At 34.1% G+C, this 13544-nt stretch overlaps 1 protein-coding gene across 1 annotated transcript; it reads left to right on the forward strand.

Annotated features, from left to right (window-relative positions):
• Positions 1 to 239: 239 nt before the first annotated feature.
• LOC132118660 (cadherin-like protein 26) lies at positions 240 to 12493 on the forward strand. Its single transcript, XM_059528630.1, has 17 exons — positions 240 to 339; positions 2803 to 2925; positions 3072 to 3221; positions 3330 to 3474; positions 4054 to 4226; positions 4376 to 4507; positions 4612 to 4794; positions 6850 to 7169; positions 7294 to 7436; positions 7688 to 7912; positions 8387 to 8608; positions 9449 to 9567; positions 9975 to 10100; positions 10275 to 10421; positions 10612 to 10647; positions 10742 to 10834; positions 11978 to 12493. The coding sequence occupies exons 1-17, from the start codon at positions 289 to 291 to the stop codon at positions 12182 to 12184; spliced, it is 2595 nt and encodes an 864-aa protein (XP_059384613.1). The 5' UTR covers positions 240 to 288; the 3' UTR covers positions 12185 to 12493.
• Positions 12494 to 13544: the final 1051 nt, after the last annotated feature.

Here is a 13544-nt window from a genome sequence, read left to right on the forward strand (position 1 = left end):
ACTGAAACTATATAAACTAAAACTAAAAAAAAATATATACAGATTTATTAGAAAAAAAAAAAGGACAAAACAACAAAATACTACAAATTTGAATCAAATTATAATGACAACATAAAATATGCAAGTAAAATCTATTTTCAAAATACTTGCAAAAAACGAGTTAACACTGGCCGCAGTTTCATCCCACCATCATTTGAATATGCCCTCCCTCTCTCTCTCTCTCTCTCTCGTGTGTCATATGAGCAGCCTATATTACTGTAAGACACAGAGGAAAGCTCAGTCTCAGGGATGATCTGCTTCAGCATGAGGACCCTTACAGTCAGCTTTCTCCTGCTGCTGGTGAGTTAAAGCTCTGTGTGATGTGATACACTACAGCCTCATGTTTCTCTGCTCATATTTCTAGACAACAGGTGTTAACGTTGAAGGAACCTGTCAATCAGTATAAAGTCTGTCAATCAGTATAAAGCCAGCTTTATAAACAATGGGCTACAGAATGTGCTTTCTAAGGAATGAATCGCTTATGCGATTGTTTGCCATGCACTAGTTAGTAAGAACTATAAAGAAAGGACATGCTTGAATTAGTTCTGTTGAGTTTGGTTTATGTTACAGCCATTAGGGGTGTTGGTGAAAGGGACTTTCATTCCTCTAAATCTTTCGGGTCATGACACAAGAACATGAGTTTGCACTTTAAGAATTGTTTGCATTGTAAGCTCATGCCTTAAGGCACCTGTCTATTCTCATTTGTGACTCTGGACCACAAAACCGGTCATAAGTGTCAACTTTTCAAAATTTAGATTTGTACGTCTTCTTAAAGATAGATAAAGAAGCTTTCCATTGATGTATGGTTTATTAGGATCGGACAATATTTGGCCCAGATACAACTATTTGAATATCTGGAATCTGAGGGTGCAAAAAATAATAATAATCAGAATACTGAGAAAATCGCCTTTAAAGTTATCCAAATGAAGTTCTTAGCAATGCATATTATTGATGTTGCTACAAATATAACCCAGTGACTTCAGACTGGTTTTGTGCTCCAGGGTCACATATATGATTATTATTAAGAAATAATAAAAAATTAAATAAATTGCGTCACAATGCATGGCAATATCTAATTATGGTATATAGTATTATTTCCAATCTGCACAGTTGTTAGCTTAATTTTTTCAAGGATTGACATGTCATTAAGAAAATGTATGATGTGGTTTGGAAACGTATATGTCCTCAAGCGTTCTTAGAAACATAAATATCACAGAAATCACACTTGATTTATTACTGTGAAAGCTGGCCAGAAAATACATATCATGTTTTCTGAAAACGCCTAGATATTGATTTGGCACTGGCCCTAAACTTTTAAAGTTTTGCCCTCAACTAATTAGCTTTTGACGTCATTAACTAATACTGACAACTATTCAAATGTTAAGGATAATATGGGTCTTATTTTCAGCAGCTGTGCTGCAGATACAGTATGTGGATTTCAGTGGTCTGTCAATGTGGACTATACCTTGGTGCTTTCATTCCCCGATCAAATAAAATTAGGTTTTTAGTTAAACATTCCCAGAGGAGGACGGAGTATGCAACTCCATTACTTGGGCTCTATTTTAACGATCTAAGCAATAAACCAATCAGAGTCTCAGCTTCCATCCTCTTTAAAAGAGCAAATTACGAATATTTACATGGCAGAATGTAATTTTTCATTTTTAAAAATTGTTTGTGTGCTGCTTTGTGTGTAATAATCATTAATCAGTAATGGTGCTTAAACATTACATACTTCTTTAGTACTTCTTTACATACTTTTGCAAAACCAGACAATATTGTGTCTAATATATATCACAATAACTTCTTCTTATTAAATTTACATTTGCAGCTGGTCAGTGTTCAAGAAATACTGGGAAATCACTTTGCCTAAACCCAATAAGAGTCATTACTGATGAAAAAATGAGTGACGCACTGACTTTCAAAGCTGCTACATAACGACTGTCTACTTCGAGGACCTTGATAGAAATGTAGTGGAGTGAAAAGTACGATATTCACCTTTCCAAAGTAGTGAAGTTAGGGTCATACGTTGTCAGAAAAAAATAATACTCTAGTAAAGTACAAATACTTAAAAAGTGTAAGTACAGTAATCAATTAAATGTCTGTTCACCTCTGATCATACCACATTACACTGTGGGAAAACAAATGAGTGAATTAAAGTTAAATAAAGATAATATGCCTGTCAGACTACATGAAGGGATTTCACCCTGACATAACGAAATAAGGAATTGTTATGCTACGTCTCTCTTTTGGTGATAAAATCAAGTATAAACAATGTACATCTGTGCAGTGAAAACTATTTAACCTGATTATGATGATAACTGAACATTAACTTAACTGCCTTGTCAAAACCTTCCCTGCAAATGTTTATATTTAAAACACATTTTCAAAGTAATTTAAAGGATCCACATTTCAAATTTAAAACCATCTTCACTGTATAAAATAAAAACAAGACAATAAGTTTTCTGTCTTTTTACTTCAAAATGATTTTGTTGCTGGTAGCCATTGACTTCCATAGTATGGAAGTCAATAGTCAAATAGTCCAATATCAATGGCTACCATCATCCAACATTCTTCAAAATTCTTTACTATATATTAGTTTATTGTTTTCATATTATTTTCATGAAAATTAAATAAGATAATGAGTGCTGTAATTTATTTATTTATTTTTGCAGTTCACATTAAACTCTGCTATTTCTCATATGCTTCTCTGTTATGTTATGGCCAGATTCACACATTGACTTAACTTTTGTCATTTCATCTCAGTCTGTCTGGAGCGTGTGTGTATGCGCTGACAGCGGGAGGATACGACAGAAGCGTGCATGGATCATTGATTCGTTTACTATTGAGGAAGAACACCCTGGTCCGTTTCCATATCCAATAGGCAAGGTGAGCAGCATTATAACAGTCACTGCTTTCAGCTAGAGCTCAATCCGTTCAGTCTTATTTGAAGATCATTTTTCACATTACATGTTAAATTGCTGGTTAATAATGATCATGTGAACATTTTAGTGTATTTGTTGTTTGTGTTTCAGGCTGTAGTCGAAAAGTCTTTTTTAGTAAATTACGTACTTCATGGTCAAGGTGTGGATGAAGATCCGAAGGATATCCTCTCCATTGATAAATCAGGTGTTTTTTATGTACACAAAAAGGTGGACTATGAACGTGGCCCTAAAGTTATCCATGTAAGTTCTCCTTAAGAATGCCGTATTCCTTGCATAACAGCATTTAAATTAATTCAAATACATTGCAAGAAAAGCCTGTATATTGATATTCACTGGACTCAATTGCAGTTGACATTTGAAGCAATAGATGCATTAAATAATATAGTGGATACAAGACTTGCGGTTGAGATCAAAATATTGGACGTAAATGACCACGCACCACAATTTCAAAAGCCAGTCTATGAAGTGACTGTGGACGAGTCACATGATCAAGGTAATCATTATAGTTTACACCTCACTACTTCACTATATGACACGAAACAGAACATTCTGTCATTATTTACTCACCTTCCTTTTGATGCAGTCCACATTGATATTTTTCTGTTCATAACACGAAAGTCAACATTCTTTAATTATTAGAATTACTGCACTTTTGCAACTACCGTTACTATTAAAAAGATAGTTCACCCAAAAATGGAAATTCCCTCATCATTTACACACCCTCATGTGGATCCAAAAGACTTATGTTCATCTTCGAAACACCATTGATCACTGATCAGGGCTGTGTTTCCCAGTAGATCGTAGAAATGGTTGTATGAATCATTTTAGGCTTACGGTCTGTTTCTATTTCTATTATATTTGCCTTGATCAATGTTTAAATGTAAATAAAAGCCTAAATTAAAAACACTCATCATATAAAGTAATTACCTCTCTCTCTATATATATATTTACAGCATACATTTCCACAGGAAACATAACAGTGTACATGTTTAAAACAGTATTAGGGTTTATGAATAATGAATGACGTGTAAGTATGTGTAAGTAACACTTCATTTTCTCAATATGTATCTAGGCAAAGAAGTTCTGACTGTGCTGGCTTTCGATGAGGATGATTCAAGTACAGACAATGGCACATTTGATTTCACAATCCAGTCTGTCATACCAAAGACAGATAATGTTGAATTTTATATTCAGCAGCGAAAAGGATCTGGGACAATTTATTTTAAGGGGTGTTTGGACTATGAGGTATGAGCTTAATTTCTTTCAATCGTTTTAATGCACATTTTTTTGATGCATCTGTTATTCCATTAAGACAAGACGTTTTGCTTTTTGTGCTTTATAAATGTTTCTCCTTTCTCATCTAAGAAATGTTCTGCTAACTGAATCTTTTCCAGAAAGCTCAGAAATACACAATCCTTATTGAAGCGAAGGACAGAGGGGAAAAGAAACAGCTCTCAAGTACAAGTAAACTGATAATCAATATTTCAGACAATAACAACAATCTTCCAGAGTTCTCTGGCAGAACAGTAAGTTTCATAGGGCACTGTTATTGTACTTGTTATATTATTGCTTTTAATGGCAAGTTAGACATACTTTCCAAACCCACTGAAATGTTTGATGTATGTTTCAGGGACCAGGGAAGGTCAAGGAGGGAGAAGCTGGGGTTGAAGTTCTGCGACTGCAAGTAACAGACAAAGACGTCCGTGGTTCAAAAGCTTGGAAAGCCAAATACACAATCTCCGAAGATAAACAAGAGATATTCAAAATAGAAACGGACGCTGTTACGAATGAAGGGATTTTAACAGTTGTTAAGGTAGGCAGATCGTTTATGTTTTTTTAACTCCCTTCATGCTCTCTTTTCTTAACAAATACACCCTTTTCAACCTCAAAACAGTGTAACACATGCTTTTTGGGGTGTTAAATAATGGCAAAAATGGACTTTGGCCAGAGGTGGGTAGTAACGAGTTACATTTACTTCGTTACATTTACTTGAGTAATTTTTTGGGGTAACTAATACTTTTCGGAGTATATTTAAAGATGGGTACTTTAAACTCTTACTTGAGTAAATTTTTTGGGCAAAAACGGTACTTTTACTTCGTTACTGTGGGCGACGCTCCTCTCGTTACTTTATCTTAATGCAATAAATGTTATAAATGCTTCAGTTTATTCCAAACGCGCCGTCTACTTTTCTCTGGACAATCAGCGATGCCCATTCGCGAATGATTCATTCTTTTGAGTCAATTCTGTTCAAAGGCTTGATCAAACCAATTGGCAAACGAGTGAATTGGTTCATGAATCAGTTTGAATGAGTCGTTCAGTTCCCTGCCGCACGCGCTGAGCGTCTGAAGCGGTTCACTCAGAGTTGTAACGTTTAACATCAGCAGCGTTGAAAACGTGGCTGGAACTGCACTGAATTGAAATCTGCAAAGGCTATTATTTGCTTGCGATGGAGATCCTTATTAGATGAACACCGCGTGTGCTGTCTACTGTTTAACAGGTAATAACTTGGGCTACATTCGATTACAGTACACGATACCACTGTGACATTAGTTTGTTGTACGTGTGGCTTATAACAGAGGGGAGTCAAGTTGAATGCAGCTTCCAAAAGACAAAAAATAGCCGATTAAGATTTTATTAATTTTAATACAATCACACCGGCGTGAGTACATTCAGCAAGTCATATCACCAGCTGCTAAATTCAGATCTGTGATCGCTTGCTGGCGCTGAGCCAGAGATAGATGCGTTTTTACAGCACTGCGCATTATAACAAATCACACAAGATTCTGTTGAGCTTATTAAAGCATTGGCCAATCAGAGGCGTTCAGATGAGTCATCGCTGAAATGCCGGTGCTTCCTTCACTCGCTCACTGACTGGAGACCTCTTTCTGGCGAATTCTCTCGTCAGAAACAACAAAGTGCAGATGTGTGTACGAATCTTTAATTAAGATATTGATTTCACAGTGTTAACAGTTTTAGTGATTTTAATGGGAGTTTCTGAGAGTGATTGAAATCTAGACTGTCAGTGAAAATGATCTTTAATAATGTAAATGTTATTTGCTCTCTTTCTGAACAATGAAAGATTAGTAGCAATATTTATATCACATTAACTTTCAATGTTAAATTCACATTTAATATAAAGTCAGTCTTATTAAAAATATGTTATGGCATGACACCTATATCTGTTACTTAAGTAAACAGACAGGGTTTTATAATAAATTACATAAATTGGAGTAAAGGCTGATGAAATATATACATTTATACACACACACATACATTACATACATTTTATCTATATATCTAAATAAAAATAGGCTCAGTATATATGACCCAAAGTAACTAGTAACTAACTACTTGAGTAGATTTTTTATCTGATACTCTTTTACTCTTACTCAAGTAACTATTCAAGACTAGTACTTTTACTTTTACTTGAGTAAATATTTCTAGAAGTACTTTTACTTTTACTTGAGTACAGTTTTTGGGTACTCTACCCACCTCTGACTTTGGCGTGCATATGATACACAATTAGTAGGATCATGGGTGTGGCATAGGTGCGTGTTATATTTACGCGAAAATACATATCAAATGCATGCCAAAAAAGTGTCCATCACATGAACGTAAAAACAGTGTATGCATGTCAAACACGTCAGTTTCAGGATATAAATAGCCAGTAAAATACAAAAACAAAATCGCGCTATTGATATGCATTTTCATGAGACCAGGCTCAAAATGACGCTAAAGGGGTACTGACCAAGTGTCAAAATCTGACGAAACTATTTTAACACAGATGTAAAAACATCTCTATATACATTATAATGTAGATTTTCTTATCTCTAAATTCTCTTTATTTTTACATTTTTGCTCATTTCAGAAAATGGACTACGAGGAGCAAACAAATCACAATCTGTCCATCAGCGTGCAGAATGAAATTCCTTACTTTTCCTGTAAGATTAAAAATAAAGTACCGAATGCCACGTGGGAGCTCGACAAAATACCCCCAATCTCTGGCACGAGTGCTGCAAAATTCTATAACCGCATTCCATTGACCATTTATGTAGAAGATGTCAACGATCCTCCGGTGTTCATACCCAATGTTAAACACGTCGTGGTAGCAGAGAACATAGATGTAGGAACAAGTCTTACAACCTTCACCGCTAAAGACATGGATGGAAGCCACATGAACACATTTACGTAAGAGAAGCTAATATTACTGTATACAGCACATTTCACTAATGTTACTGTAGATTACTGAAAGTAAAATATCACATACAGTATAAAAAAAGGTGAATTCATCTGGTGTTTCTTCGAATCTCAGATTTGTTAAAGGTAAAGATATAAATAAATGGATAACTGTTGATGCAAAGACTGGAGAAGTATCCACAATTCAAATTCTGGATAGAGAGTCACCATTTGTGATAAACAGCACCTATACAGCAACCCTGTATGCTGTGGATGACGGTAAAACATTAAATTTACTAATTACTGATATAATATAGACAATTACTTTTATTGACAGATTAATTTCATTCGAGATGCATGATTATTTTTGTTTCTTTACAAGATGACCTGTGACTCCTAGTAGCTTATATCTTGTTCAACTGATATCTAGTTTACTTGGATATAAATATATATATATTATCTATCTTCCTAAGTACTTCTGGTCATGTTTTATACTCTAACTTCTGTTTCCCCAATGTCTTTGATCGCAGGTGTTCCTCCGCTGACAGGCACTGGAACTCTGGTCATTCACCTGATTGATCAAAATGATAATGTGCCAATTCTGGAGAGGAACGAAGTCAGCATCTGCGTAGATAAAGAGCCCACGCTGGTCAACATCACAGCCGTAGACCTGGACTTTCCTCCATACGGATCACCTTTCTACTATGAGCTTTTAGGAGATGTTAAGGACAAATGGAGGGTTGAACCAGCTCAAGGTAATGCCCCCACCATCTACTTTACTCGGTCCAGGCCACCCGACAATCTCTCTCAACATATTTTACTTGGAAAACATCACAAAAATAAAATATATTATAAACACAGTGTTATGCTGAATTTGGGCGAATAATGTCCTGAGCGTTATTCCATGACCTTAATAAGATTTCTGTGCCTACATTAACAGCCAAAAGTTTAGAATAATTAAGATTTTTTGATGTTTTAAAGAAAAATATTAAACGGCACAACTATTTTAAACATTGATAATAGTTGTTTCTTGTGCAGCTTTGTTCACAGGAATAAATTACATTTACTATATATTAAAATAAAAACAAATTGTGATTTTAAAATGTAATAATATTTAATAATATTACTGTATTAAAACTCTTAATTGTTCCAAACTTTTGACCCATAGTGTATACTAACACTCATACTAACTCTCACATTTTCTTCACTATTTTATTTTTCTCCTAAAGGCACAACGGTTAGTCTTGTAAAAGAAAAAGGTGTGTATTCAGGTCATCACCTCCTCCAGATTAAAATATCAGACCAGCAGGGACTTTCCTCCGTCCAGAACCTGATGGTGACGGTGTGTGACTGCTCTGTCACTGCTAACTGTCATCTCAGGACGATCTCACAGGCTCGGGTGGGGCCAGGTGCCGCTGGGATGGTTGTTCTTGCAATTCTGATTTTTACAGGTAAGAGGGTGATTTCTAATGTTTGGATTACATTAAGAGCATTAATAGGTGATGAAGGATTATGCAAACTGTTTCATAATACTGAAATCATATGGTTTTGTACAAGTCAATCCAACCATGACAGGTGTGATAAAACAAAACAAGGCTTGCCATGGAAACCTGTAGAAACCTGTTTTTTAATGACACATACCGCTTTACCTTCTTTTTGTTATTTGATCTCTATAAATACTGTAGTTTTGTTTTGCCACAATGAAAATCTGGGTAATTAAATCACTTGATTTAAAGGAATAGAACTGGAACAAAACAATTTGCTAATAATTAACTTACCCTCAGGCCATCCAAGATGTTGTTCGTTCTGAACAAATCTGAACATTTCATCACTTGCTCAGCAGTGGATCTTTTGCAGTGAATGGGTGCCATCAGAATGTATTGGAGGGAGCAATGTTATCGATTATGGACTATTTTAGTGTAAAGCAACAGTTAAAACATGTTAATGATAGTTTATTTTTATTTTTATTTTTTTTTTTACATGCATATTTTCACTTCACAAGACATTAACTGATGGAGTGGAGTGGTGTGGATTATTATTGTGATGTTTTTATCTGCTGTTTGGACTCTTATTCTGACGGCACCCATTCACTGGAGTGCATCCATTTGACAACAAGTGATGCAGTACTAAATTACTCCAAATCCGATAAAGAAACAAACTTAAACATCTTCAACGGCCTGAATAAATTTTCATTCACTATTCATTTAAACACTTCAAAATATGGTCAATGGAGCGGATAACCTTGTTTAAGTATCCAAGTTTAAAATAAATACTCTCTTTTTATATTTCAGTAATGTGCTTAATAAGTCTACTGATGTCCTGCAAGACGGAGAACAGAATGATTATGATTGATGATGGCGTCGGTCATCTCATCACATCAAATACCGAAAATCCAGGAACAGACTGCGTGGTAAATCCATCACACAATACACAGTGACTGGTTTCAGTAAAGGGTTTATGTCAACATTATCTCAAGTAAAAGAAAGAACAATGCACATAACATTTGTTAATGTAAAATCTAAAATCTATAATTTGGCACGTGCACACACACTTGTTATTAGTTACTTGTTATTAAATTAATATACAGTATTAATTTAATACTGTAAAATACCATATTATACATTGCATTACATTACGTTTATAGATTTCTAAAAAATACTGTAAACTTTTTCGTGCATGGGTAGTGCCTAATTCATTAATTAATGATAATAATCCAAACCTTAGTGTAAAATATTGATAAGTTCAGCTCATATTTATATCAAACATTAACATTGATTGCCTTGAAGAACTTTTAATGTCAATCTTGTTTTCATGAAGGTGTCTTCCAGTATGGGTATTCACAAAACTGTTCCTTCCAACGTAAACCATGTAAATGTGACTAAAAATGTAAGCTCAAACCAGAAGGTCACAACACAAACTGTGAGTAACAACACAACTCTTCAAGTTCTTTGACAACTGGGTAAATTCTAGAAGTTCAAAGATTTTTTATTATTCATATCATCTATAATGTTTCTGGAAATGTTGTGTCTATGATAAATTGTTCATGAGTAAATCAAACAGAAAAAAATAATAATTATGTTTTATATAAAAGTGTTTAAATCAGATCTTATTAAATTGAAATTCTGCATCCTGTTTGCTAGACATTTTCTTAAAAAGACAATTTTGCTTCATGATATCCAGGTGATGCATAAAGAACAGCAAGCCGTTTCACAGACTCCGTGGTCAGTCCACAGCAACCAGCTGTTGAAAGGCTCAGTGTCCAGGGTGAGTGTTAACAGCCACAGCAACCAGATGTTGAAAGGCTCAGTGTCCAGGGTGAGTGTTAACAGCCACAGCAACCAGATGTTGAAAGGCTCAGTGTCCAGGGTGAGTGTTAACAGCCACAGCAAGATGTCTGAGTGTCGGCCATTGTCTTTGTTTTGTGATGGATGTTTCTGATGTGTATGTTTTTCAGAATTCCACAAGACGTACATACAGAGGACATTCACGGGTAAGAATAAAATGACAGTCATAATTTCCATCACATGCTTACTATAGCACTGCTCAGCCTTTTTTACAACATTGTCTATGTTTTTTTCAACCAGCAATCGAATGTCACATCAAGTTTTAGAAGCAGTACTTCCTACAACTCCAAAGTATCTTACTTGAGTGAAAACCTTGGCGTTCTCATCAACCAGGTGATTTTACATTTACATTTAGTCATTTAGCAGACGCTTTTTTCAACTTGCAAATGAGGACAATAGAAGCCATCAAAACCATTTTTAATAATAAATAAAACGATAAAAAGTCGATAGAATAGACAAAGAATAGGGAACGGAGTTAGAGGGTCTTTTTAATTAAAATAAAACAAGTCCAAACAATAGAAAAAGAATAGAGAATACTTTATGCCTCTGTCGACATGTCTACTCATTCTTTATTTATATATTTTTTCTTCATTTCAAAACTATAATTTGTGAATTTTGTGATAAAAAGTGATAAAATGTCATCTAAAAAAATTAAAGTTTTAAGAACGTTGTGTTAACGTTCCAATTAAGTTATACAAATTTTTATTTTGAATGATGTTCAATTTTTAAATGTTAAAAACTTTATTTGTTTGTTTGTTTGAACAATAAGGGAACATTCCATTATATCATTTTTCAAGAATTATAGGAAAGTTACTTTTGTATGTTCTCTAAGCATTTTTTAAAAGTAATAACATTTCAGTAATAATAATAATAATAATAAATAAAAAATAAAAACTTTGGTTGAATGTCCAAAATAAATGTTTTTGTTCCACTTTATTTTGATAGTCTACTTCATTAAAAAATATTTTTAATAACTACAAGTAACTAAATGTCAATTAACTCTCATAAGAGTATTAGCAAAGACTATAGAATACTAAAGGGACTTTGGTTTTAGTTACAGAAGGTTACGGTTAGTAGAATAAGTTGACACTTGCAAAGTTACTTAGTAGTATGTCTGTTGGGGGAGCATCAATATAAAGTGTTAGCAGATACTATGTAGAAAATCTGCATCATACTCCAGTGACTTCTAGTAGAGTTGTAAAGTTAATTATAGTTAGTAGAACATCTAAAGTGGACATATATTAAAGAGTAGATAACTATATTAACATTTTATCAACATTACTGGAAGAAATTTCAATTGTAATTTGGAGGGAATCGTTCTGAAAACGTCCCTTGTTAGCCGAGTAAACATGAAGAACTTTAGATCAACAGGTTTTTTAGATCATGAGTAATAAATTTGGTTAATTGTCCAAATATTTGACAGGACACAAGGAAATAATTTTCATGGTACTTTTGTTTTTTCCTTCTTCACGTCAGAAACTTCTTGCTCTCCAAACCAGTGATGAGGGACATAGTATTTACAAGCCACACTGTTACACAGACGAAGGACAGCTTGAAGCCAGTGATGAGCTGGATGCAATATCCATTCCAGAGGACCACTTTCATCCAGAGATGCTTAAAAATCTGGACAGCAAGTTCAGTCAGCTAGCAAAAATCTCCAGACCTGACCTGATGAGAAGGTGACAGTTATCTCAGGACGTGTAGTCTAAATATAAATATTTAGGACAAAATGCAAAAATTCTTTTTTAAAATAAATACATTTGACTACAGTCCTACAGTATCAATGATGATAAATAGAACCCCATTTGCATTTCCTGGGTGCAAGAATACAGTGCTTGCAAGGCAACAAAGGAACATAGTATTAATAGGTTTAGGTGAGCTCAGGATTTTGGTGTTAGTTCTGTTTATTTTTATATCTTTATTTTTTTTATTTTTTTTGCACTGTGTTCATGTGGAATAATTAGCAGGCATTTAATAAAAAAAATACATTAATTAACTGTCACCCCGTCCCGAATACGGGATGCCTACGGTTACTTCACTATATCACAATCAAATCTAATCTAATCTTGACAAACTATATATCATTGGAAAGGTCTAAGACTCCCAAATATATATTTTACCAATGTGTTTTGTTTAAAATTGATGTAGGAAAAGCAATTCACTAATTAATTTATGACAAGAGTCCACCCTCAAAAATCTAAATTATAACAGGAGTTTTGACCTTTGTTTAAAAAAAATACTTCATCGTAGCCTTTCTCTCTATCACATTTTAGAAATCATCAGAAGTTATATATCAACTGAAAACTTAACATTTCAAAATTCATCCTTTAAAACTCATTTTAAAATCAGACATTGCATTGCCATGTAAATGGTGCATCAACATCATGTTACAAAATGTTTTCAGTCATGAATTATAAAAATTTAGGTTTGTATCATGCACATTCAAGTCTATCTTCAAAAACTTGAGTGACAGTTAAGGGGTTAAATAAAAATAATGGTGTTGTAATTATTTGATGAAACTTCATCTAAGAGGTGGATGGTGATAGTAGCGTTTTTAGTTGCTGATAAGCGTTTTTGAAGAGAATGTATATTGTGACTGTGTCATGCAAACTCTTATCTTAAGAGACTTATCTGGGTCTGTTGTTCCCCTGGGTGTGAAACTGCTCTGTTGTTTCAGGTGTTGTAATCCTTCACTGTAAAAATATGAAACTCTGACTTGTTTTTTTTTTGTGTGTGTGTGTGTGTGAGTTATTTGCATACTGACATATAGGAATCAATGAATGTTTAATAAAACTGGGTTTATAATGAAGCATGACATGCTACTGTTTTATTTTTTTTATCTCTCAACCAGTTCAACCTGTTTTTTTTGTTTTGTTTTCTTTTATGTTCAGCTCACAGCTTTTGAAATAGTTGCTTTTATATGCCACACAGTTACCGCTTCACAATAGCACTTTTTATCACTGTCCCGTGACTTGTTTCCCACCTGTTGCTCGTAAATCTTTAATGTTTCCAAAATCTATGAATGCATGAAGGTACCATTCAT

This window comes from Carassius carassius, chromosome 37, assembly GCF_963082965.1.
Source record: "Carassius carassius chromosome 37, fCarCar2.1, whole genome shotgun sequence".
NCBI classification, from domain to species: Eukaryota; Metazoa; Chordata; class Actinopteri; order Cypriniformes; family Cyprinidae; genus Carassius; species Carassius carassius.